At 46.5% G+C, this 27,510-nt stretch overlaps 1 protein-coding gene across 2 annotated transcripts; it reads left to right on the top strand.

Moving 5' to 3' along the window:
* The first annotated feature begins 279 nt into the window (after positions 1 to 279).
* On the top strand, positions 280 to 26,089 carry LOC136501104 (glycosyltransferase BC10-like). Of its 2 annotated transcripts, XM_066496599.1 has the most exons (11): positions 280 to 510; positions 21,697 to 22,183; positions 23,043 to 23,141; positions 23,659 to 23,759; positions 23,839 to 23,910; positions 24,062 to 24,152; positions 24,398 to 24,478; positions 24,872 to 24,934; positions 25,041 to 25,163; positions 25,244 to 25,282; positions 25,791 to 26,089. In XM_066496599.1, the coding sequence occupies exons 2-11, from the start codon at positions 21,830 to 21,832 to the stop codon at positions 26,001 to 26,003; spliced, it is 1,236 nt and encodes a 411-aa protein (XP_066352696.1). In that variant the 5' UTR covers positions 280 to 510; positions 21,697 to 21,829; the 3' UTR covers positions 26,004 to 26,089. The 2 variants fall into 2 exon arrangements, with proteins under 2 accessions (XP_066352696.1, XP_066352697.1); XM_066496600.1 differs by lacking the exon at positions 23,043 to 23,141.
* Positions 26,090 to 27,510: the final 1,421 nt, after the last annotated feature.

Here is a 27,510-nt window from a genome sequence, read left to right as displayed (position 1 = left end):
AGCAAGATCAGACGGCCACGAGAGATCGAGCGAGACGCGGCCAAATTTCACCCGAACGCCGTATAGATTTAGCGTTAAAAAATGAAACTGCTCGACATTCTAATGACTATCAATTAAGACTACCTTAGTGATCTGTGGAGCAGTATTTGCGATTGCCACCTTTCGACTTCCCTCCGAGACAACGGCCGAGCCAGAGGGGAGGCTGCGTGCTGTTTGTTTGTCTGTGGGAAAGGAGAGGGAGGAGCTGTTCCACTTCCTCCCCCCGTCTTCCCCGCTGAGCACAAAGCAAAGGCCACGCATGCAGAAACATTTCTCCATTACAATTATTCCCTGCTCTCGTGCCCATCTCTTCCTTGAACGCCCGTGCCACGAGGCCCTCTGTAGTCTCCATCGCTCCCCATCACCGCACAAATCCTGCCCGGATTCATCGCATCGCATGCGTTTTCCCAGCTGGGTTCCCGGTGGTTTCTTGGATCGCCGCACCTTGCCGGCTTTCCCGACCTGCAGCAGGTATGTACGAGCATTTCCCGTTTCCCGTTTCCCGTTTCCCGTTTCCATTTCTCTTGTGGGGGCAAATTCGACGCGCATTGTGACGATTTGCTTTGGGTTCATGGAGCCGATTCGATGTGGTGGTTGGCATTGCACTGGAGGATTGACCGCGTTAGTCTGGGGTTAGGAGAGGAGGACTGCCGTTGCTCTTGATTTTCGTGTTGCTCAGTTTTTGCGCTGCGTCGTCTCTCGTCAGATCGCTGGGTGTGAAATCTGGGTAAATTTTTCGTGTTTCTGTGTAGGTGAATTATTGACCATACGATGCTCCTTCTTATTGTCCCTTAATTTGATAGGCAGTGTGATCGATATTCTCTAGGATCAGAAATTCAGAATAATGGTTCCTTTTGCTCGTAATAAATTGCTCCTCGCATTGTAAACATGCAAACTCAAAACTTATGATCTGGAATCATCTTTTTAGGAGTGGAGTAATAAATAATGCAGAGGTAGGTCCTGATCACATACTAGTTACCTTGTAAAGAAATGTAGCCACATCAGATGAAAATTATTTTTTATTGAAAAAAACAATATCTTTCCGTTTTCAGAAGAAAAAGTCCAATATAGCTTTAACAAATTATTGAACTTGGTGGGTAGTAACTTCATGGTACAGATGAAAATATGTACCCTAGATTGGGACCCTAAGCCACGTGTGCATGGGCTGAGGACGAATATCAACATGTGCTCGAGAGGACTTTGAGGCGCTCCAAGCCCCCAACTCCCATCTAGGGCGGGACAAGACTTGCTTGGCTCGACTTTGTTAGTCTGCTCAAAAGGCGCGCGGCGCAACCGCTCTCCCTCCCTCACATCACCCCTCCCCTCCTAGTGCCCCTTGTCCCCTCCAGACGCGATAGAAGGCAGCGCCCCTCCCCTCTTGACCCGAGCGCGGCGCCCCTCTCCCAAACAGCGCCCCAACCTCCCTCTCCTCTCCCTATATGTCCTCCCTCCGGTGGCGTGGGGCCCCTCCCAGGTGGTGAGCGAGGGGTGCGGCGGATGGGGCCTATACCCAGATCCGGTCCCGACGGCGGCAGCACGGGGGCGGGGCCTCCTCTCCTAGCTAGATCCGGTGGCGGTGCGAGGGAGCCACCTACCTCCTCCCTCTGCCGGCTATGGTGCGGACCCGGTGGTGGCGCGGGGGAGCCACCTCCCTCCTCCCCTGGCCAGATCCAGTGGCGGTGTGAGGGAGCCACCTCCCTACGGCGGCGCCGCGGCACAGGGACGCCGGATCTAGCGGCGTCTCGGCAAGGGGACGCCAGATTCGGCTCGCGTCGGCAGCGCACGGGGATGCGGCGGCGGTGGGTCCAGCGCAGAGCAAGCGAGCTCGCTGGTGGGCTCCAAAACGGGCTCGCCGGTGGGCTCTGGGCTTATTTTTTTTGTTTTTTAATCCATTAATCGGGGTGGGCATTTGCAAGGCGCCCACCTTAGTTAATCGATTAACCTGAGACGGGCAAGGCAACCGCCTCCGTTGTTCACGGATTAACCGTGACCTTTCGATGGAGGCGGTTGCCTTTGTCCGCCTCTGAAAATCAAAATCACCCGCCTCTGTTAAGTTTATTGTAGTGGTAATATCATAGTGTATGTTAGTCGATTGTGTAGCTTGCTAATGTGGATAACTAAATGCATGCTAATGGATTGTTGATGTAAATGGCTTAAATGAAGACATAACAACAAGTGATGTGCTAGTGTGCTATCATAATTATGTGCTAGTGGATGCTGATGTTGGCAGCTCGCATGTGATGTGCCACTGTGCTATCATATTACGTGCTAGTGGATGCCGATGTGGACCAGCTTGTATAATGAGATAGAATACTAGTGGATATTGAAAAATAAGAGATATAGATATAGATATAGATATAGATGAGCTAAACTGTTGGCTCAGCTAGTTAGAAAACGTAAACAAGCTTAGGCGAGCCAAGCCAAAATCGAGTCAAGTCAAGCTGAACCACAAGATTATTGTCCAACATTACTCCCATCACTTGACCTCTCTAAGCTCAATGCCCCCCTTCACTGAGGACGAGATTTTGGGATCATTCATGAGATACCATCGGACAAGACCCCTAGCCATGGCTTTATTGGTCACTTCTACGACCTCCCTTGGTTGATTATCAAACTGGATGCAGTGCAACTTATATCTGATGAATGGTAAACTCTAGATACTCCTACTAAATCCTCAGAACCAAAGGGGATTGGTGATTACCATCCCATTAGTCTCATCCACAGATTCAGGAAATTGGTTTCAATGGTCCTTGTCAACAGGGTCGCACCTCGGCTCAACACGATGATTTTGTCAAACCAGAGCGCTTTCATGAAAGGTTGTCAAATACCTAATAGTTTTCGTTACATCAATGCGGTGGCTAAGGCAATGCATATGAAGAAACAACGTTGCATGCTCTTCAAGTTCAACATTACCAATGCTTTGACTCAGTGTCCACTCCAACTTTTCTTACTCTGCTCTAAATTTATCTAGTCAAACAAGTCTAACTTCAAGAACTCTGCTCCAAAAAAAATATGGAGTTGAAGGCCAACTCCATGTTTTTTTGGAGCTCCTCAAAGGGTACTAGAAATTGAAGTTTTTCATCTTCTCATGGAGTTGGTGGAAAATTACCCATCACTACCACCCATTACACACATAACAGATCATACCCCTTCTATTCTTTTCTGTAGCATTACTGCCTCCCACCGATTGTTCTCAATGGTGTCGCTCCCTTCCCTCCAAATAGTACCATCATCGTCACCTATTCTAGCCACCCCGGGCATTTCTCCGGTGAGCTGATGTAAGGAATGGATAGATCCGAGTAGAGCTAGAAAAAGTGGAGCAAAACAGCCTCAAACAAGGCCTTAGCCTTTCTTGATTGAGACCTTGCAACATCTTGGGTTCTCAAGAGTTTGGACTAACTAGATCTCAGTGCTCCACTCTACAAGTACCAAGCTCATGATTAATGGCATTCAAGGTAACATGACCTATCATGCCATGGGACTTCGATAGGAGGGTCATCTATCCCTGATGCTCTTCCTCATGTTCATGGGAATGCCTTAATAACCTCACTTACTGCATGTGGATACAAGACCCTACTCCAAACATTGGTTCTCTGGTCCATCACATACAGGGCATTGCTTTATGTGGATGATCTTGTTGTGTTCTTCTTATGGGAGGTCGCCTTGGGACATTGTGGCATTCTAGTCTATCCTCTTATGCTTTGAGGGGGCAAACAGACTATCCACCAACCTTGCCAAGTGTCGTGTCACTCCGATTTGAGGTGGAGACCATCATAAGGTGGTCTCCAACTTCAAATGCACCTCGCGTCGTCTCCTATGAGGTGGCTCGGGGCAACGCGCCTTTGCTATCGAGGCCCCCTCCTCCGGCTACTCCTCGGCCAGCCGTCGCTGCTCTCCGGCTAGTGGTGGCGGCGGCCACGGTGGCGCTAAAAAAGGCAACCATTCGCATCCTTCCTCTCCCATCCCTCTGCTACCTCACCCTCCCCAAGCTCCTCCTGCAGTCATGGGTTTGCGCCTAGATCCATGGCCCTCGATGCCGGATCCGGCGTCTCCAGCTCAGGGTTATTGTGCCTCCAGCCAGATCTGGTCGTCCGGTGCTGGAACTCGTGGCGGTGATAGGGTCTTCGTGGTGGTGTGGCTCTTGGAGGAGGCTGTGGTCTATGTGAAGGCCATCGTCTCCCCCTAGCTTGCAACTCTCAGCGTCGGGCTTCGGCGTGCTTGCTCATGCCTACACTGCACACGGTCGTGGGCCATGACACCACCGGCCTAGTCGACGAGATCTGGTAGGTGGAGGCACAGCTGCCCACGCAAGGGACCCACGTGACCTCCGCACGACACACAAGAAGTGCGAGGCCTGCCCTGCACAGCTCCCGTGCACTGTGGCACCCTCCTACGGCGAGGCCTGGGCGGCCACGCACGCGACCGAGATCCCACACTCGCTCATGGACGGAGGTTGCGGTGGCGGGCCGGTGCGTGTGCGTCCTCTGGATCCGCGCTTTCGAGGCTATAGTTGGCCTTCGATGGCTCGGGGCAGGGCGACCGAGGCTAGTGCGCCTGCGGTGGCTAGGCGGGGTTGGCTGCCTCGCACTCACAGCGGCCGATGGCTGGATCTACAGCTATGGCCCAAGCAGCCGCGTTCAAGGCCTAGCACCTGCTCATTCCTAGCATGGTGTCCCGGTTCTATGTGAGCTTCCTTTGCTGGATTCGTGTGGTGCTGGGGCTAGCTACAGAGTCGGCGCTCCTCCTGCTACTGGTCTTGGGTGCCGGTGGGATCTGCATGGAGTTCTGGGCGAAAGCTCAGCTCAACTTTGGCCAGGCCGACGACGGTGACACCTTGGGCGCCACATACCTCCCTAGTGGCGTCATTAATGAACCCATGCTCCCCGCCGGTGGCGTCAGATTCTAGGCGTAAGCCTGCCTTATATGTTGTTTGGCCAGTGGCGATGGCATCCACGGTTCTACCCTTGGGCATCATCCCCTTCCTGAAGGCATTGCTGAAGAATCTGTCGCTTGGCCCTATGTGGTTGCTGGCTTCTGTGGCTCCTTCTATCTGTTCTGGTGGAGTTCCTCGCTGTGCTTGTCTACACCTATGCTCTACTCACAATGGTTTGTCCTGAAGCAATTGACCTTGCCATCATCGTTGGGCTTTCATAGCGGATGCTTTGCCGATATTGGTCATTGGCGTCCCTCTGGCAGATGCTTTGCTGCCGAGTGTGTCATGGCCGTTCCCCCTGCGGATGCTTTGTCACAGTGGACGTCTTCTATGTTGGCGGATGCTTTGACGCCATTGCTGCTGGATGCTCGCCTCTCTTCGCTGGTTGGATACTCTGCCACTAGGTAATGGAAACGGGGATCTGGATCTTCCGTTAGGTAGAGGTAACTATCGTTGTGGCAGAGAATGACACACCGATCCAGCTTTAGATCGAAAGATCGAACCCTGCAATCTTAGCACCACAACTCCTCTGGTTATCAACCAAGACACGGATCCCGTTGACCTCACCAAGAAGGCTAATCCTTGCATGCGCAACGAAGAACACAAGCAAGAACAAGAAAGAAAGCAAACAAATTGCAGATGAATGATTAATCTCACGAAGTTGGGGTCTCACAAACCGATGAACGGCAAAACTATTCTTGACAGATTAATCTAAGAAAACCCAAAACCTAATAGCGGTGGTGGCGTATGATTATAAAGGTCTTAGGCTCATCGCCTACCCTAGACGCGCCCCCTAATGGGCCCAAACATGATATACGGTCCAATGGACCAAAAGACGGTGTCACAGCACCCTAGCAGATTCTGGACGCTGACTTGTTTCGACGATTTCTATTGATTCTAAAGGGTTTTGATGTGAGACCACTTGGATTGGCTTCCTTATTAAATTAGCTTTCCAACCATATGTGAATCGTCAAAAACGGAGTCCGTATGTGTCCTGGATGACCAGTTTAAGACAAACTAGTCCTGAAGGGCGAGACAGACTCGAAATCATGTTGGATCGGGACCTCCGATTTCTGTTGGACGTCCTTGCTAGTCATCATTGCCTCCACCACGTCCTCTAAGTCCCTCATGACCCTCTCCAATATTCCTAAGCAAGATAACATCATTAGGTAGTAGTCTATTCTTAAAAGTATGAAAAGGATCGCTTAAGAACGAGCTCACCTCTAAATTGAGTTGACGCATTCGAGTCTGGGTCATTGGACCTTGCATGACGGTTGGAGGATCAGTGGGTACATCCGAAGAAGTGATGTCCTCATCATCCTCCCCCTCTTGAATTTGAGTCGTCCTCGACTCAAGCTCATCTTCTTCTCCCAAATACGGCTCTAGATCTGCAATGTTAAAGGTGGGACTAACCCCGAACTCGGGTGGCAACTCAAGTTTGTAGGCATTATTATTTATTTTCTCAATTATCTTATAAGGATCAACTGCTCTTGGCATTAATTTAGACTTACGCAGCTCAGGAAATCTATCTTTTCTCAAATGTAACCAAACCAAATCACCCCGTTCAAGTTTAATTTCTTTTCTACCTTTACTACCAGCAATTCTATAATTTTCATTCATTCTTTTAATATTTGCTTTAGTTGTTTCGTGCAACTTACGAATGAATTCAGCACGCTCTCTAGCATCACTATGTGTTCTCTCAGTGGTAGGTAAAGGCAAAAGATCAATATAAGCGCGCGGGTTAAAACCATATACTACCTGAAAAGGACTTACCTTGGTGGTGGAATGTTCTGCCCTGTTATATGCAAACTCCACATGCGGCAAAGACTCTTCCCACATCTTCAAATTGCGCTTCAAAATTGCTCTCAATATGGTAGACAATGTTCGATTTACCACCTCAGTTTGCCCATTAGTTTGAGAATGACATGTTGTAGAAAACAGCAGCTTGGTCCTCAATTTATTCCACAAAGTGCGCCAAAAATGACTCAAGAATTTTGCATCGCGATCTGAAACAATAGTAGAAGGCATACCATGCAAGCGAACGATTTCTTGAAAGAAAAGGTCAGCAATATGAACAACATCGTTGCTCTTATGACAAGGAATAAAATATGCCATCTTAGAAAAACGATCAACCACCACAAAAATACTATCCCTCCCCCTCTTAGTCCTTGGCAAACCCAACACAAAATCCATAGATATATCGGCCCAAGGAGTAGAAGGAACATGAAGAGGCATATATAAACCATGTGGGTTCTACCATGACTTAGCATTTTGACATGTGGTGCACCGAGCCACGTACCGTTCTACATCTCGCCTCATCCTAGGCCAAAAGAAATGTGTGGACAGCACCTCCTTTGTCTTCTTAGCTCCAAAATGTCCCATCAATCCATCTCCATGTGCCTCCTACAACAACAAAAGACGAACGAAGCTAATTGGAATGCATAGGCGGTTAGCTCTAAACAAAAACCCATCATTGATCATAAACTTATTCCATGTACGTCCCTCTCTACAATTTAGCAACACTGTCCTTAAAATCAGGATCAAGCAGCATATTGTTCTTTTACTGATTCAAGCCCAAAAATCCGACAATCAAGTTGGGACAACAATGTATATTGTCTAGACAAAGCATCAGCAATCACTATTATCCTTCCCTTTCTTATGTTTGATAATATAAGGAAAAGATTCAATAAATTCAACCCATTTAGCATGCCTACAATTCAGATTATGTTGAGAGCGAAGATACTTAAGTGATTCATGATCAGAATGAATACCAAATTCTTTAGGCCACAAATAATGACGCCACGTCTCTAAAGAACGGACAAGGGCATATAATTCCTTATCATACGTGGAATAATTCAGAATAGGACCATGCAATTTTTCACTAAAGTAAGCAATGGGTTTACCATCTTGCATCAAAACGCCCCCAATGCCAACTCCACTAGCATCACATTCTAGCTCAAAAGTCTTACCAAAGTTTGGAAGTTGCAGCAATGGTGCGTGTGTGAGCTTGTCCTTCAAAGTGTCAAAGGACTCCTCATGTGCCTTTCCCCAATGAAACACCACTCCTTTCTTCGTCAACTCATGCAACGGGACAGCAAAGGTGCTGAAATCTTTGACTGAAGCGGCGGTAGAATTCCTGCAAGACCAAGAAAACTCCTCACCTATGTGACGGTTTGGGGAACCAGCCAGCTCTTTATGGCTTCAATTTTCATCTCGTCCAACTCAATTCCCTAGTGGAGTTACAACATAGCGAAGAAAAGAAACTCGATCTGTGCAAAAGATGCACTTCTCAAGGTTACCAAATAAACGTGCATCACGTAAAGCATTAAAAACAATACGTAAGTGATCCATATGTTCATCAAAAGACTTGTTGTAAATTAATATATCATCAAAGTAAACTACCACAAAACGACCAATAAAAGCTCTAAAAACCTCATTCATTAAGCGCATGAAAGTGCTAGGTGCATTGGTCAAACCAAAATGCATTACTAACCACTCATACAACCCAAATTTGGTTTTAAACACGGTTTTCCATTCATCTCCAAGTTTCATTCTAATTTGGTGGTAGCCACTTTGCAAGTCAATCTTGGTGAAAATTATAGAACCACACAACTCATCAAGCATGTCATCTAGCCTAGGAATAGGATGACGATACCGAATTGTAATATTATTGATGGCTCTACAATCAACACACATACACCAAGTTTCATCTTTCTTAGGAACCAAAAGTACATGAACAACACAAGGACTAAGGCTTTCACGTACATACCCGTGGCTCAAAAGGTCTTGGACGTGCCGCTGAATTTCCTTAGTCTCTTCGAGATTGGTTCGATAGGTAGCTCGGTTGGGCAAGGTTGCTCCCGGAATCAAATCGATTTGATGTTGTATCCCTCTCATAGTTGGCAGTCCCGAGGATATCTCAGCTGGAAAAATATCCTCATACTCCTGCAAAAGGTTAGTGACAGCAGGAGGCACCGAGCTAACAATATCATCAAGCGAAAACATAGCTCGTTTGCATACCAAAGCATAGCAAATATCATCATCAGAAATTTCAGCAAAGTCACATTTTGTTGCAAGCATAATACCACCCTTCAATTTAATCCCCTCAGCCTTAGAATTAGATGTAGACTTATCCTTTTTAGGTGAGAGAATAGAATTAGCAACTTGCTGATTTTCAGATTGAACATCATTCAAACTAGCAGCACATTCTCTATCAGCTTGTATAATTTGAGCAGGGGTCAAAGGTACCAAAGTAATTTTCTTTCCTTTATGCACAAAATTATATTTATTACTTCTACCATGGTATGTAACATCATTATCATGTTCCCAAGGATGACCCAATAAGAGTGAACATGCTTGCATAGGTACCACATCACAATCAACAGAATTAGCATAAGAACCAATGGAAAATGAAACTCTACAAGTTTGTGTTACATTTGCTTTTCTAGAATCATTTAGCCACCGAATATGGTATGGACATGGGTGTGGCCGTGTGGTCAAGCCAAGCTTCTTGACCAAATCAGAACTCACCAAATTATTGCAGCTACCTCCATCAATAATGACACGTGCTCGATGGTTGCCTAATAACAAAGAAAATCTGGAACAAGTTATGGCGTTGTAGCTTCTCAGGTTGCAGTACTTGTGAGCTGAGCACCCGCTGTACAATGATGCTCCTATAGGCCACCGTGGCCTCATCACCAAGGACTTCACCGTCCTCCTCATCTGCATCTTGGTCTTCTTCATCGTCAATCTCAGAGGTGCTGATGTAACCATATTCTGTAGCAATATATGCTCGCTGACTTGGGCAGTCCTTCTGCACATGGCCAATGCCATGGCAGCGGTGGCACTGAATGCCTGAAGTGTGTCCCGTTGATGCAACGGATGAGACACTCTTGGTAGACACCTATAAAGAATTTTTACCAGAATCTGAAGGTCGTGCGGGAGGTGCCTTAGGTGTAGCGAAACTCTAGAGGCTGTTGGTTGTGTGCTCGCTGGTGGTGGTGATAGAAAAGTGGTTGGCTTGGTCAGCCCCAAAGATGGTGCCGATCGTGGCGTGTAAGTGGTGCTGACCTTGCTCTTGCTCTGCTGTTCACGTCCCTGCAATTCCTTTTCTACAAGCATAGCAAACTGAAACAACTGGTTGACAGTGTTAAATTCTTTATAATCAACAATGTCTTGAATCTCATGCCTCAAACCTGAATAAAAACGACAAATGAAATTTTCGTTCCCCTCGACAACACTAGAACGCATCAATCCATTTTGGAGCTCACCATAGTAATCCTATACAGATTTATCTCCTTGTTCTAAACGCATCAATTTCTTACGCAAGTCTCTATGATAAGAAGGAGGTACAAAGCGATCACGCATAGCTACCTTAAGTTCTTCCCATGAACTAGGTAAAGCATCCTGTGCAGCTAGCCCATTCCACCAAATAATGGCAAAATCCTTAAACTCACTAGTAGCTTATCGAACTCTATGATGCTCAGGCACAAGGTGGGCGCTAAACTTTTGTTCTACTGTCATCTCCCAATCAAGATATCCCTCAGCATCATAATGACCCGAAAAAGATGGTATTGTGAACTTAATCTTAGCATAAGGATCATCGAGCACATGGTGATTATTACCTTGATGGTGGTGGACACCACCCATACCTGTCGTGTTGCTGGTGAAGACATCGTCGTAATCTTGCTTGTTGGAAGGTTGCTCGATCTATGTTCCCATAGGCATCATGCACCGTGTCTTCTGGCAAGAGACCATCGGTGTTGCTGCCGGAGACGTCGTTATTGCCCGCCACAAAGGTTTCCAACTCAGTAACCTTATCGGTTAGCGTGGAAATTCATTTGTCCAATCTCTCCATGCTGTTGCTAATGTTGAGTTCAATGAGTGTGTCAGTATGGACCTTTCTGATGGCCTCATTCATCCTTTTTTGGGCATCCTCTATAATAGCTTGTAGTTGCTCTTGGCTGACACACTCGTTGAAACCCTTAGGATTGTTATCTCTAGTCTATTTATCTCCTGCCATTGTAAACACAAAAACAGGAATAAACGGTGAAAGTTATCCCTACCAAATGACTACGTGGTTGCAGTTGCAGTGGTGTCACTTTTCACAGCAAGTGGAAGCGTATTACCAAACTCTTACAAAGTTCTTACCAACACAAGCAGTGGGCGGTATAACCGGTGGCTGGTTCGTGATACCTGTGAGGCAGTGGTACCAAGATTGTAAGACCCTTTTTCTGTATTGATCTGAAGAGTTTGTGGAGCTTGGAAAGGCACACAAAAAATAATATGTATATTTGGCACACAAGTCAGTAACAGAAAGTAATGCTGAATTATAGTCCAAAGTACTTGTTCTCGTTGCTGGTCTAAAATGTTCTAAGTACCAGGTGTGTAACAAAAGTATGGTGGATAGCAAGGTGATAGGGGTGTGAAAAACAAGTATGGTGGATGGCAACAACAACACAAACAAGAAACCAGACAACACACGCTAACACAGCTCACTTTGGCCTTCTCTATGTGCTCCTCTAGATATTGTTTCTCTTTTGCCCCTATCTTTTTTTCTATTTTTTGGGTTGTCGTTGTTTTTTTGGGAAGTTTTGACTTTTTCTTTTTAATTTTTTTGATATTTTTCCTTCACTTAGGAGCACAAAAGAAGTAACCACAGAAAATATGAGCCTAAACAAGTGAAAGACGTGGCCTGTGGAAATTTTAGAAGACGTGCTCAAAAACTGACAAAAAACTTGTGACCACGAAAAGATGATCTTGTGACCAGTTTTTGACCAAATTAAAATTCTCCAACCCCTGACAAGTCGGAGGATGGACGGATCCAAAAAAAATTTCTGATCGATTTTGATATATGGAACGTCGAAATCCGAGTTCGTATGCGAAAACTAGACCAGTTTTAAGAATTGGCTCCGAATTAGAGGACAAAACAGGAACAATGCGCGTAAAATTGGTCACCAAAGTAAAGATTTGATGGAAACGATGGGAAAAAACACACTGAACTGGACTCTAACACAACCTAACCAGCAACAAGATCTCAACTAGGACACAAACTCAACACGACAGACTCTAAAACTAAAATATGCAAAGGCTATGGCACAGGAAGATTCTAGGACAGGAAAAAAAACAAGTATGGCACTGGACTATGGGATGAATGCGAAACACTCAAAACTAGGGGATGAATGTGAACCTGACACTACCACTTAATGGAAACGGGGATCCCGATCTTTCGCCAGGTAGAGGTAATTATCGTTGTGGCGGAGAATGACACACCGATCTGGCTTTAGATCGAAAGATCGAACCCTGCAATCTTAGCACCACAACTCCTGTGGTTATCAACCAAGACACGGATCCGGTTGACCTCACCAAGAAGGCTAATCCCTGCCTGCGCAACAAAGAACATAAGCAAGAACAAGAAAGAAAGCAACCAAATTGCAGATGAATGATTAATCTCACGAAGTTGGGGTCTTATAAACCGATGAACGATGAAACTGTTCTTGACAGATTAATATAAGCAAAACCCAAAACCTAATAGCGGCGGTGGCATATGATTATAAAGGTCTTAGGGTCGTCGCCTACCCTAGACATGCCCCCTAATGGGCCCAAACACGATACACAATCCAACGGACCAAAAGACGGTGTCGCAGCACTCTGACAGATTTTGGACGCTAACTTGTTTCGACAATTCCTGTTGATTCTGAAGGGCTTTTGATGTGACACCACTTGGATTGGCTTCCTTATCAAATTAGCTTTCCAACCATATATGGATTGTCGAAACGGAGTCCGGATGCGTCTTGGATGACCAGTTTAAGGCAGACTGGTCCTACAAGCCAAGACAGACTCGAAATCATGTTGGATCGGGCCTCCGGTTTCTGTTGGACGTCCTTGCTGGTCATCATCGCCTCCACCACATCCTCTAAGTCCCTCATGACCCTCTCCAATGTTCCTAAGCAAGATAACATCATTATGTAGTAGTCTATTCTCAAAAGTATAAAAATGATCGCTTAAGAACGAGCTCACCTCTAAATTGAGTTGACGCATTCGAGCCCGGGTCATTGGACCTTACATGACGGTTGGAGGATCAGCGGGTACATCCGAAGGAGTGATGTCCTCATCACCAGAGCCATTGCCTAGTTTATAGGCAACCATCGCGTTGTTGTATCCTATCTTGCAGGCACATTTGGTAGGTTTTGGGTGTTGAGGGCCGTCGCTCTTTCTTTCCTTCTTTTATTGTTTCCTTTGCTTTATTTCAGGTCACTAACTACTAGCTTGGTTGTTTATGATCTGTGCTACGAGAACTCTCTCATAGCTGTGTCGTGTAATTTACTCATCTTAATGAACAACAGGCTATATTTCCCTGTCGAGAAAAAGGATGGAGACCATCTAGAGTTTTTTATGTTGTCCCATCAGCGACCTCCCATGCTTGTACCTGGGGACTCGCTCTTCTATTAGTCACGTCACGTGTTTACCAAAGCCAGGTATTATATAGTTGGTGGACAGGGATGCAGACCGTTTGCTAGTACTTTGGAAAGACAAGTTTCTAAATAGGTAAGGTCGTCCCATCCTTACCCATACTAGCTCACTGCCATATCAGTCCATATTTCCATTTTGGTTGAGCTGCAACCATGGACTATATGTGCCATCGACAAGATACGCAAAGCATTCAATATGTGTGACATAGACGCGGTGAATAATGGTGGGCATTGTCTGGTGGCATGGACAAAATCTTCCAGATCTCCAGAGTTGGGAGGGACTCGGCCCCCATGACATGGAACTCCTTGGATTAACATTTCAGATGCGTTGGGAATGGATCACACTGACTCAACAAAGGCCTAGTAGGGGTTTTGGTCGCACTTTGACAAGACGGCTAAGGCCAGGGGCTTCTTTGTCAATAAGTGTTGGCAATGGGCATTGCACACTGTTTTCGAGAGATAAATGGATTGAGGTCGCTCCATTTGGATATTGCGCCTAGCCTTAATGCTCTAGTCAGCACACGCATTTGAAACTCTAGCACGGTCAAGTCGGGGCTCTCCAATCATCGATAGGTCTGAGGCATTTCCATAGAGACTCTAGCACGGTGTAATTTTTGTTTGAGCAATTTTGGATTATTAGCGTATATATCTGGGACTTGGTGGAAAGCCCAGCCCTCTCAGACACTCAAGGAGATTTCTTGTGGAAGTGGACAGGTGATGCCCAATACTGGACATCAACAGATCCCTTTTTGTGGGGCAAACAGTAATCCTCAACACAAAGCAACAATGGAAGTTAAGTTGCCAAACAACTGCAAATTCTTTATGTGGTTGGTCCCCTTTGTTAGTCGCTGAATTCTTACTTTTGGTAGTAGTAGAATTCTTACTCTCATCGAGAGAGGATGACACTAGGAGTTGGGACAATTTTCTTTGTTTCTCACACAAATGCCATGCCAACCTGAGGAGTTGGGACTACATATTTATAGGCTGCTAGCCAGCCTAAGCATATGCCAATATGCTAGTCTAAGATGTTGTCCTAGATGCTAAGATGTTATCCTCTAAGATGCTGTCCTCTAGTCTAAGATGCTGTCCTCTAGTCTAAGATGCTATCCTAAAAACAGACCATGCAGCCACAAGGACCATGTGACCAGCACAGCCCCACAAAGACTAGCCCACATATGAGACTTATCCCATTATTCTCTCCCTAAGTCTTGTGCGTCGTCCTGTGGGAAAGTTGAAACCATCCCGGTCCTGGAGCATAGCTCAAGGAACTTGATCCTCCCAAGGGGTTTGGTGAGCAGGTCCGCAAGCTGGTCCTTGGTGTTGATGTAGCTCGCCTTGATGCTCCCTTCCTCCAAACAGTCTCGGATAAAGTGGTACCTCACCCAGATGTGCTTGCTGCGTTCATGGAACACGGGGTTCTTTGCTAGGGCCAGAGCAGACTTGCTGTCTACCCTGAGCTCCACCGCTCTAGTGTCTCTACCGAGGAGATCATCGAGCAGTCGAGCGAGCCAGAGAGCCTGAGTTGAAGCGGTGGAGGCTGCTATGTACTCGTCCTCGCAGCTAGACAGGGCCACCACCTGCTGCTTGACCGACTGCCAGCTAACGAGGTACTTGCCGAGGAAGAAGAGGATCACGCTCGTGCTCTTGCTGGTGTCGATGTCGCCGGCGTGGTCGCTGTCGCTGTACCCCACAAAGTGTGCCGCCCCAGGGCACCTAGGGTAGTAGAGGCCGTGATCGAGAGTCCCCACAACATAGCAGATAATCCTCTTCACAGCCTGCTAGTGCTCCATTGTCGGTCGCTGCATGAACCGACTAACGTAGCCGACAGAGAATGCCAAGTCTGACCGTGTGTGGGCGAGGTAGCGAAGGCTCCCCATAAGATGCCGGTACTACGTAGTGTCCACCTCCTCTGTCATGCTGTCGTGGCTTAGCTTCAGCCTCTCCTCCATCGGAGTGAGAGCTGGGTTGTAGTCGGTGAGCCTAGCTAGCTCAATGATGCGCTTGGCGTAGGTGGTCTGTCGAAGCGTGATCCCGGAGTCATCCTAGTGCACCTCGATTCCTAGGTAGAAGGAGAGAGGCCCCAGGTCACTCATCTGGAAGGTGGCCTTCATCTCTTCCTTGAATGCCGCCACCTCCGCATCCTTGGTGCCGGTGATCACCAAGTCGTCGACGTAGACACCCACCAGCAGAGCATTTCCTCCACTGCCCCGTCGGTAGATGGCCGCCTTGTGTGGGCTTTGCTCGAAGCCCATCCCCTTTAGCATAGAATCCAACTTGGCATTCCACGCCCTCAGTGCCTACCGTAAGCCATAGAGGGCCTTGCGCAGGCGGAGCACCTTACCCTCCTTGCCGGGGATCGCAAATCCCGGTGGCTAGTGCACGTAGACCTCCTACTTCAAGTCGCCGTTAAGGAACGCCGATGACGTCCATGTGATGAACATGCCAGCCCTCCTAGGCAGCTAGCGCAAGGAGGAGTCGTACAGACTCCATCCGTGCCACGGGAGCAAAGGCGTCGTCGAAGTCGACCCCCTCCTGCTGCACGAAACCTCATGCCACCAAGCGAGCCTTGTGCTTGACGATGGCGCCGGCTTCATCCCTCTTCAGCTTGTACACCCACTTAAGGGTGATTGCACGGTGACCACGAGGAAGGTCAGCAAGCTCCCAGGTGCGGTTCTTCTCGACCGCATCCATCTCCAACTACATCGCGGCGCGCCATGCCGCGTGTCTCTCGGCCTCTTCAAACGACCGAGGACCGCCGTCGTCACACGCAAGGTGCAACTACGCCTCCAGGTCGTGAGGCACCGGTCTCGGCACCGGCTGGTCACCAAGAAGGTTCTCCATCATACGGTACTGCAACGGCTCGCCGTTGTGGTACGTGTCGATGCGCTCCTCATCGTGAGAGAGCGGAGTAGCGAAATCAACCGGGCTGTGCTCGACATGAGCTGGTGTTAGAGTAGATGTGCCCGGAGATGTGCCTGTCGGTGCTGGTGTGCATGGCGGTGCCGGCTATGGTGGAGCCGGTGAAGGACTCATCGCAACCGAGGTCTTGGCTGGAGAGCGTGGTGGTGTCGGAGTAGCAGGCATCGGGGTCAGTGGAGGCTCGGGGACTGGGGTAGACACGCTCACCAAAGAAGAGCTGCCTACTCCCCCAGCTCCCTCGAAGTGGACGTACTCGATAGTGAAGTCATCGTGCGTCGGAGCCGAGCCGTCGTCCACCGCCTTGTCCCATGCCCTTCGTCAAATACAACGTCGCACGCCGTGCGCACACACTATGTCTTCGGGTCAAGGATGCGGTAGGCCTTCGAGCCCTCTGTGTAGCCGATGAACACTCCCAGAGTGCTCCTGTCGTTGAGCTTGCTTGTATGGCCAAGCTCCTTGGCAAACGCAAGGCAGCCGAAGACCTGCAAGTGGAAGACCGTTGGCTTGCGCCCATGCCAAGCCTCGTACAGCGTCCTGCCGTCAAGCGCCTTGGTAGGCGAGCGGTTGAGGATGTAGACGGCCGCCACCACTGCCTCTCCCTAGAAGACAGCCGGCATCCCCCTCTGCTTGAGAAGGGCCCGAGCCATCCCCACAACCGTCTGGTTGCGCCGCTCGATGACGCCGTTCTACTGCGGGCTGTACAGCGCGGAGTAGTGGCGCTGAATGCCCTCATCAGCGTAGTACGACACGAATTCAGCCGCCGTGAATTCGCCTCCATTGTCGGTGCGCAGCACACGTAGCTTGCGGCCACACTCCGCCTCCGTAGCCTCTCCCTTGCTACCGAGGACCATCACCCACATGTAGCGGGAGAGGTCGTCGACGAGCAGTAGGAAGTAGCATCGTCCTCTCGGTGTGGCCGGTGTCACCAGGCCACACAAGTCCCCGTGCACAAGCTCAAGCCTCTCCTTGGCTCGAAAGCTCACCCGCTGGGGAAAGGGGAGTCGCCTCTGCTTCGTCAACACGCAGACATCATAGAGCTGCTCCACATGGTCGAGGCACGGTAGGCCTCGCACCATCTCCGTGGCACTGAGCAGCTTCAGGGCCTCGAAGTGAAGGTGCCCAAAGCGCTCGTGCCACTGCCACGCCTCATCATCCCGACGAGTAGCGAGACAGAGGGGTTGTGCCACCTGCCCATTAAGGATGTAGAGTTGATTTGCACTTCTGGATACCTTGGCAAGAAGGCGACGACGGCGATCCCAAATCCTCATGACTCCATCCTCAACCACCACGCACGAACCATTCTCATCCAGCTGTCCCAAGCTAATGATGGAGTTCCTCAACACGCAGATGTAGTAGACTCCGGTGAGCAGCCTGTGCTCACCAGACATGGCGGTGAAGATGACAGAGCCGACGCCCTTGATCTCCACGCCGGAGGCATCCCCAAACTTGACGGAGCCTCGGACGCTAGAGTCAAGCTCGGTGAAGAACTCCCATTGACCGGTCATGTGATGGGTGGCATCGGTGTCGAGGCACCACCCGTCAGTCCTGTCGTTGCCGGAGCCATCGCCGAGGAGGGCGTGTGCTTTTGGCTCGTCAAGGTGGAGGAGAGCCGCTGCGGCCAGTGCCACTGGAGGTAGCTCGATGCTTGCATGTGCCATGAATAGAGCCAATCCTCCTCCGCTTGTGCGACGTGGGCCTGGCCGCGTCGTGGCTGTCGACAGTCCTTGGCCCAATGGCCAAGCTGGCCGCAGTTGCGGTAGGCGTCATCTTGTGCCGGCTTGTGCCTGCCGACGGCGCCACCCTAGGCACCTCCGCGGGCATCACCCTCGGCACGTCCTCGTGCCCTAGCCTGGGCGTCTCTGCGCGCCTTGCGTGGCTTGCCACGCTTGCGGCCGCCTGTCATGGAAGAAGGCTCCCCCTTTTTCCGGTCACCTTGGATAGCAAGCCACTGCTCCCTGAGTGAGAAGGAGCTTCCCGCCAGTGGTGATGGGCCCTGAGAGGGACTGTGGCTCATCATTGTCGATGACCTTGAGGCGACCTATCGCCTCCTCGATCAACATTGTGGAGAGATCCAGCAGAGACTCGATCGAGCGAGCCATCTGCTTGTACTTCTCGGGGACACAACGGAAGAGCTTTTCAACATCTCTCTCCTCGCTGTAGGTGTCCTCGCCGAACTGCACCATCTTCTGCAACAAAGTGTTGAGACGGAGAGTGAAGTCATCAACGTCCTCACCTGGCTTGAAGGCCAGGTTCTCCCACTCCTTGCGAAGTGCCTGCAGTGTGGACTTGCGGGCGCGGTCGCTGCCGATGCGTGCCACAGCGATGGCATCCCAAGCCTCCTTGGCAGTCCGCTTGTTGGTAAGCGAGAATTGCATCTCGAGCGGGATTGCAGCGATGAGGGCATCCAGCGTCCATTGATCTAGGTCGTAGTCGACGTCGCCGTATCGGACTGCCTCCCACATGTGCCGCACCTGGAGCTTTACTCTCATCACCATAGCCCACTCGACGTAGATGGTCTTGGTGAGGGTAGGCCACCCACCACCGGGGCCGATGTCCCTAACGATAGCCTGGAGCCCGTGGTAACCACGGTACCGATCCGGGGAGAGAGAGCCACGCTGCCTGTGAAGGCCGCGCTCTCCATCGACCCGTCTGCCACAGTCGCCGTGCGCGCCTCCTCCAGGAGCGCCACCGCCATGCGCGCCTCCTCTAGGAGCGCCGCCGCCGTGCGCGCCTCCTCTAGGAGCGCCACCGCCATGCGCGCCTCCTCCAGGAGAGCCACTGGCGTGTTCGCGCCTGTCGGGGCTGCCGCCGCGCTCGTGGGCGTGCGCGGCTGCCCACTGCGCCACCCACGCTCGTCCTGCCTCCCTCCCTAGCAACTCGAGGTCCGCGTCGGCGCTGTCGTCAGCAGAAATGGAGCTGCTGATGCTGTCGCGTAGGGCCTCGACCTCTGCTGTCGCCGCACGTGCTGCATCCGCCGTCGCCGCTACTTCCGCCTCCGCTCTGGCTGCTGCCAGCTCCGCCGCTGCCAGCCTCGACGCCCTTGCCGCCACCGCAGCGGTCTCTACCGCCACTCGCTCGCGTTCCTCTGCCGCGGCAAGTTCGGCCTCCTGCCGACGCCGCGTGCTCGAGGCGACCGGGCGCTGAGACTGTCCCTGCGGACGTGACGCGCTACCAGGGGGCTACTGCGTGGGGAGAGGGCTGCTTCAGATGAGCTGCTTCTCATCTGCGCAGAGGGAAAGGAGATGAGCAGGAGATGCTCAGGCTACAAGATAGTACGGCTCTGATACCAGTTGTTAGTCGCTTAATTCTTACTCTTGGTAGTAGTAGAATTCTTACTCTCATCGAGAGAGGATAACACTAGGAGTTGGGGCAATTTTCTTTATTTCTCACACAAATGCTATGCCAACCCGAGGGGTTGGGGGTACATATTTATAGGCTAAGCATATGCTAAGATGCTAGTCTAAGATGCTAGTCTAAGATGTTGTCCTAGATGCTAAGATGTTGTCCTCTAGTCTAAGATGCTATCCTCTAAGATGCTGTCCTCTATTCTGAGATGCTGTCCTAAAAACAGACCATGCAGCCACAAGGACCATGTGACCAGCACAGCCCCACAAAGACCAGCCCACACATGAGACTTATCCCATCACCCTTGTTGTCGGAGAGGTTGCAGATGCATGGGTTGCCTAATAGAAGGAATTGCACAATTTGTTCACAAAAGTCTAAGACACTATTAGCCCTTGATGCTTAACTATGTCTTCAATAGGGAGACTTGGTTCAGGGCCCTCAGATCCTTTGAATGACAATCCCATGACTGGCTGCCATCCTCAGAATCTTCCTGGCCAGGCTTGTGTGGCTCCGAGTAAGGAAAATCCTTCCAAAGCCTCAGGCATCGAATGTGGGATTCCCAAGTCACCCTAATCTCTTGGAGGATCTGGAAGGAACACAATGCTCGGGTGTTCAGAGGACGATTGCTTCATCCTATATAGTTGGCCAAGATATTAAAGAGGAAGCTGGTTGATGGTCGCAAGCCAAGTTAATCATTTTGCCTATTGTATCACAATAGTTTCAAGTGTCTCGCTCGGGGCACTTGCGTGTGTGCTTGATCGAATGTGTTGTTTGGTAGTTTCTTTCCTCCCTTATCTATTTTAGTTGGGTCTGTTTTCTTCTCATCGAGGCGCTTTGCATGCTAGACTGTATCTTGACCTCTTAATGAAACACATGCACAGTACATTCTAAAAAAATGTGTCGAGATTTTAGATGCTCCATGTTGTGCAACCATAGAGCCACATGTATTGGTCCTGCATGCAATGATTGCCTACTACAATAATGTTCAGGCTCTGATTTTGGAATATGTTGGCTTTGCAAACTCACTTGCATTTATTTATATTATTATTATGCAACTAAGAGGTGGTTAAAAGAATCTTTTGTGGAGTTAAATTCGCGAACTTCTACTAGAGCCGTGAAGATTCAATAAACTCACTACATTCTCAATGCAGTCAAGCACGTCAAAGAAATGCAAATTAGGTCGTTGAGGTATATATCACCAATGCCTCTCATGCTGACAGCATAATGTTTCTATGGACATCTTATAAGAACATAAGCACAATGAGATCGAAAAGGCTGGTAATGCCACTCATCAATCCTAGGTCACCATTCTTCTGATTGAGCAGGAGGGCAATCACATCTGTTTTGTTCTGTGGCAACCAAAAAGGATTGTTTATGATTGTTCTTTTAAAATCAATGCTTGTGGCTTTTATTCTACTGTTATGATATTGTATTGCCATCCTTTTATTTCGGTGCCAGTGTCGAGGAGTTTTTGGCATGTGCACTTTAGAACCCTTGGCTTGTCAGATCATCTTAATTGATTATGATGCACATTCATGTGTTTGGATATGTTTCAGAGTATACTGATCTTTAAGGTAATAAAAACTTTAGATATATTTAATAAGGAAAAATACATATTAGAATGAAATTGCCCTTTTGATTTGTAAATAGTAGTAGGATTCCAAATATTAGCTTTTACCATTCGATTCTTTTGTGGTATTAAATTATGTACTGCAAATATGCAGAAGGCTTCTGCACATTATTTTAGCAACAAGCAACATAATATTGGAGATGTAGATCTGAATAAATCCTATTTAGCCTTCCAAAATCAATTCAATTCTTATAGTAAGTTAACTTTCTTTTCAATTATTTTGTTTTGAAAGGTTGGGTATTTCCTCGGCTTGTTGTACTATCTTTTTCTACCTTAATGAAATAATATGCAGCTCTCCTGCGTAGTTCGAGAAAAGAGAGCAGGTTTGATTACTTCCCCTTTTTGCTGTTATTTTGCAGAAGCACTTATAGAAGTAGAAGGCAATTGTTATGTCAATTTTCACATTTTTGGAAGCTCCACTAAGACACTTTTTGCTTTAGTCAAGAAGAGAGTAATGAAGGCAGGGCACATCAATGCAAGTAGCCAAAAGGAATGAAGTGGTATCAGGTGTGGAAATTGGGCTTCGGCGATATGAAGGGTGTTACAGTTCCTCGCACAAGAGCAAGTCCAAGAAGACGCATATGGATATCAGTGGTTGTAATATTTGTTGCCATCACTGTGCTATGGGCTTATCTTTACCCACCCCAGGATTATACCTATCCTGTTAGGGACTGGTTTCCCTCAGAACCAACCCGGGAACTTACTGATGCAGAGACTGCTGCTCGTGTTGTCTTCAGACAGATCCTCTCGACGCCTCCTTTCATATCAAGGAACCCAAAAATTGCCTTTATGTTCCTGACCCCAGGAAAACTTCCATTCGAAAAATTGTGGGAGTTGTTCTTTAAGGTATCCAATGTCACTTTCCCTTGTGTATACTCATGCATACTTAACAACTTTATACATGATATTAATTTTGTTACAGACTTTGGATTTGTTGTCTCCAGATACTATTTGTCGGTCCTAAAGGATGACTTAATAAAATACAAATATATTACTCTCCAATTTAAAGTACAGATGGTTGATGTGCAGTAATTTTCTTTTCTTGAACTATGCAAGAGAGATGCTGTTATTTCATTAAGAAAATGAGTACAAAATGTACAACACCAAGACACCAGACAGCAACCCAATGCACTAGCTCACAAAAAGCAAACACACCGGCTTCAAACAAAGTGAACGATCACAAAGGTGAGTGTAAAACAGCCCCATCTGAAAACGACCATAGAATGACTAAAAGAAAAAAAAAACATATCAAAGGTCCCAAACACTCCAAGCCAAAAACACCGTAGGGCGTCCTCCTCTTCTACCATCCTCACAATCAAGGAAACACTCAGGACAGCATTGTTGAAGACATAATCATTGCGGTGTTTCCGAATCTCCCATCCAATTAAGATGTGCAGTAATTCGCCAGTAATAACTAAGATCAAAAGTGCATTAGTTGTCCATAGGCTGCATCATATCTTTCTATCTTTCATTTCATGAAATGTGTTCTTTATTGTCCATTTTTTATTTAAACGTGCTTAGATCTAAACCAGAATCAGATTTTGTTATATTACTGGATTTGCCCCAAGTACCAAACCAGAAGTGTACTTTGTTCTGAACCTATTTTTCTCTTTACTTTCGCTATGGCACCATTTGAATCAAAGTACAAAGGGCTACACATGTTACTCCTTTTGTGTTTTCCATGCTATTCATCTTATCTGTCTAGGGACATGAGGGGAGATACACTATATATGTTCATGCTTCACGGGATAAGCACGAACATGTCAGTCCCATATTTGTCGGTCGAGACATACACAGTGAGAAGGTAATGCTATTAAGGATGAAGCCACGCTGAGCATGTAAAACATGTGTATTTGTAAGATCATAAGGTAGAAATCTGTTTTGATTTACTAAGATTTTTTATATGTCTGACACCTTTTCTGCTCGACTTTTGAGGAAATGCATTCTAGTTCTTCAGAGTTTCCAGTGATAATTAATTTTACTTTGCCATTGTTCTTATCTAGGTATGCATATTGAAACACTTAAAAGTACTTGACATACGGTGTATAGGAATAAAGGCACAGGATGCAGTTTCAGAATATATATGCACATTTATGCTGAAAAAATTATGGTGACCACAGTTCCAAAATTTAAAAAATAACTTGATGCACATATAACATGCATGTATGTTTGAGCTGGAAGTAGAACTTATCTAGCAGATTGTTTTCTAGTATTATTTTTATACATATATCTGCAGATAATTCGATTTGATAGATTTGGTTCTGTCTAAGAAGTATAGCCAGTTAGTGAGTAGGATTCTGATATTGGCAAATTCCTAGCAGGTAGGATGGGGTATGATTACAATGGTTGATGCAGAGAGGAGGCTGTTGGCAAAAGCTCTAGAAGATATAGACAACCAGCATTTTGTATTGCTTTCAGACAGGTGATCCCCATATTTGAAAATACTTTCTAGCATGACGAATTCTCTCACTTTGTAACCATTCCTGATACAATGAATTCAGCTGTGTTCCTCTCCACAATTTTGACTATGTATACGACTTCCTCATGGGATCAAGACACAGTTTTCTGGACTGGTGAGACAATGCTCTGTCTGAACTATGCTGCATTCATTCATATCGTTAAGCCAGTAACACATTGCATAGATCTTTAATGCCTTAGTTCTTTATATACACATGCCATCTTTTTTTTTTCTGCCGTTCACATTCTTGTTTATTTATTGGCTAGTTTTCATGATCCTGGGCCACATGGAGTTTACAGATACTCAAAGAATATGTTACCTGAGGTTCGGGAGTCAGAATTCAGGAAAGGTTCTCAGGTGACCTTAATATTGCCTCTTTGAAGTTCACAAACCGTGGATATTAAGCAACCAATGGGCTAGAAGGCTAGAAAGCATTGTTGATCTTAATCAATAAGAATCCTTTTTTTTCTCGCACATAATCTACTTTATTTTAAATATAAAGATTTATTTCCCTAGATCCATTGAATTTATGAGGTTTGTTACGTTTGTATGGACTCCAAGTACTGAAATGTGTTTACAATACTATTCTTTGAACATCACAGTGGTTCTCAATGAAGCGACAACATGCAATGGTGGTGATTGCAGACAGTCTTTATTACTCAAAATTCAGGCTTTACTGCAGGGTAACCAAATCTAAATTTTCATGCATGGCCTTCCCTGCATATACTGTATACTTGAGAACTAGCATAGTATAATTTTGGTGTCGTGTTGTAGTCATAGACTGCACTACGTTCGAGCTTTCAGTTCACTCTTCTGTCCACTGATTTACTGTTCCTCCCAAAATCTAGATCCTCCACTTTACCACTACTGCTATTCGTGCACATTTTTCCATCTGTTCTTTGCACTTGTATCACTCTATTAGTCTCTTCTAAATCAGAGAAAATTGCTCGAAATAAGGAACTGCTCTTGTAGGTCCTATAGTTATTTCCACTATTGTTTGATTTAATTCGGTTACGTCGATAGCACTACCTTGCTATATAATTTGTGTCTTTGGTTGTGCTTTGTGCCCTTTGCAGCCCGGAATGGAAGAAGGTCGCAATTGCTATGCAGATGAGCATTATCTGCCAACACTATTCCACGTTAGTAGCGACCACATAGTGTTATTATATATTTTAAGAGAATCTGATTGTCAATAATGTCTTCTAGGTACTGATGTCAAGGCTCTCATATATATGTATTGAACAGATGATGGACCCTGCTGGCATTGCTAACTGGTCAGTCACCTACGTTGATTGGTCTGAAGGAAAGTGGCATCCCAGATCTTTCCGAGCTAAGGATGTCACTTATGAACGCCTGAAGAATATGACTGTACGTTTACCTTTATTTTATGTCATCTTAACATGATAAATATGATCCTTTTATGACTCTAACTTCCATCTTTGCTGCAGTCGATTGATGTGAGCTACCACATCACCAGTGATGAGAAGGTCTCTTCCTCCTGTGCTATCTGAATTAATTTAACCATTGATGATTTATTTGAAAGACAAGCCTGAAAATTGCATTTATTTACTGAATTAATTATACTACCATGTTGTTTTTCAATTTATCATATATGTTGCATTATTTGCACATGATAAGTCGGGGTAGGATTATATATATTCAGTTACCCAGTGCAAAATATATAGAGTGAATTACGGTAAACTACTATTAGGCTCTAAGCGTATAGTCCTATAAGTTCCGTCAAGATGCAAATCAAGCGAAGTGCACACTCATCATTGCCTCAAGTTCAGGTGTCATACTTTTATTTTGATTCCTAGTGAGAGTGATCTGTTCTCCCATTTTTCCTTAATTTGGTGTGTGGTTTAAAAAATCTTCAGCCCACGTTCTCTTTTCAGTTGCAACCTGCGTGGAGTAATTGTGTTTTCTTTGATGTCAACTTAACTATTGGGAGAAACACTGGATGTCCAATGCTTATATTCTTGATGTTGACTGCAGAAAGAGCTCTTGCAGAGGCCTTGCCTGTGGAATGGACTGAAGAGACCATGCTACTTGTTTGCAAGGAAATTTTACCCTGAAGCATTAGACAATCTTGTGAACTTATTCTCAAACTACTACAATTTTCTGAGTTCTACAGTAGGAAGCATACACATTTTTGGAAGCATTGGTGTTCATGTTCTTTGTAGATTGGTGGAGGGGCAGATATATTGACACTAACTCAGTATATAATAGGGAACAGGTATTAGACAATTGTTTCACCCATAAACTGTTTTAGGATTATATTCTTTTTATATAGGTTTTCAGTGTTTTTTTCAGTGTCTCCTGCACTACTGGAAACCTGGCACTTTGCCGAGTGCATGCGGCACTCGGCAAAGCCCGAAATACACTCGGCAAAGGCTTTGCCGAGTGCCGCACTCGGCAAAAAATTAATCGGCAAAGAAGCCTTTGCCGAGTGTTTTTTGTCGGGCACTCGGCAAAGATTTACACTCGGCAAAATGAAAATACGAAAAAACCTAAAAATAATAGCAAATATTTTTTTTCAGGGGAGGCTGCCACTGGCCAGTGCCCGTCCGTCCCGCGCCACCGGCCATCGAAGTCGCTTGCATTTTTTGCGCAAAATTCGTGGCTAACTGCGGCCGGCGAGATTCGAACTCACGACCTCTCCCTCAGCGTGTATGCTGCTCTACCACTGCACTACACTATCACTATATAAATTTTAGTGTTCGCCTACACGGCCGTGTAGACCGATTACTCAGGCGTGTAATCGCTACTCGGTAGCCGAACGTGCAGTTTAGGCCATAAACGGTAGGTTACACGGGATCGCCGTGTAAACGTTAAAAAACGGCCGTGTAATCGGTCTACACGGCCGTGTAGGCGAACACTGTGTAATGTTTTGAAAATAAATTATTTTCAAAATATTACCAATGTTTATGATGTGTAATAAGTACCATTAGATTAGTTGTGGAATATACTTTCATAATAAAATTATTTGAATATACAAATATTAATATTACTTTCTACATACTTAGTCAAACTTAAAAGAGTTTGACTCCTCGATAAGCGAGATGTGCACTTATTTTAGGATCGAGGGAGTATTTTATTAGGCACTTAGGCTATTAGGTCTAGCACTTAGGTTCTTAATTCTATATTATTGGACTAACCGTTGTTGTGTAATTCTATATTATCTATGTTATAGAAATATATACATAGGTTATTATAGTTATTTTTACAAATAAAGTAAAAACGAGTAATCCGTGTAAAACCGTGTACACGCCGTGTACACGGTCTAAACGCTACACGAGACCTCACCGACTGTCTACCGTTTACCGTTTAGAAAAACATTGATTAAATTCCGTTATCTATCCTCGTATATTATACTAAACCGAGAATAAATTGCTTGTTTGAGGCCCTAAACGAATTCAAATAAAAAAGTGGTCAACTACAAAGTTTCATAACTTTTTGAGATCTACAATTTTCATTTAGGAAGTTTTTCCATCCGAGGTCGTTTGAAAAATTCGAATTTTAAATTTGAGAGATTCAAATGTAGTTTTGCATGATAAGATGAGTTCAAATCAAAAAGTTGTCAACTACATAGTTTCATAACTTTTGGAGATCTACAATTTTCAGTTAGGAAGTTTTTCCATCCGAGGTCTTTTGAAAAAATTCAAATTTTAAAATTTTCAAATTCAAACGTCGTTTTTGCATGACAAGATGATTT

The sequence above is a fragment of the Miscanthus floridulus genome, chromosome 13 (genome assembly GCF_019320115.1).
Source record: "Miscanthus floridulus cultivar M001 chromosome 13, ASM1932011v1, whole genome shotgun sequence".
In the NCBI taxonomy this organism is placed as follows: domain Eukaryota; kingdom Viridiplantae; phylum Streptophyta; class Magnoliopsida; order Poales; family Poaceae; genus Miscanthus; species Miscanthus floridulus.
The sequence above is the reverse complement of the archived record's forward strand: the minus strand, read 5'-3'. Positions and strand labels throughout refer to the sequence as shown.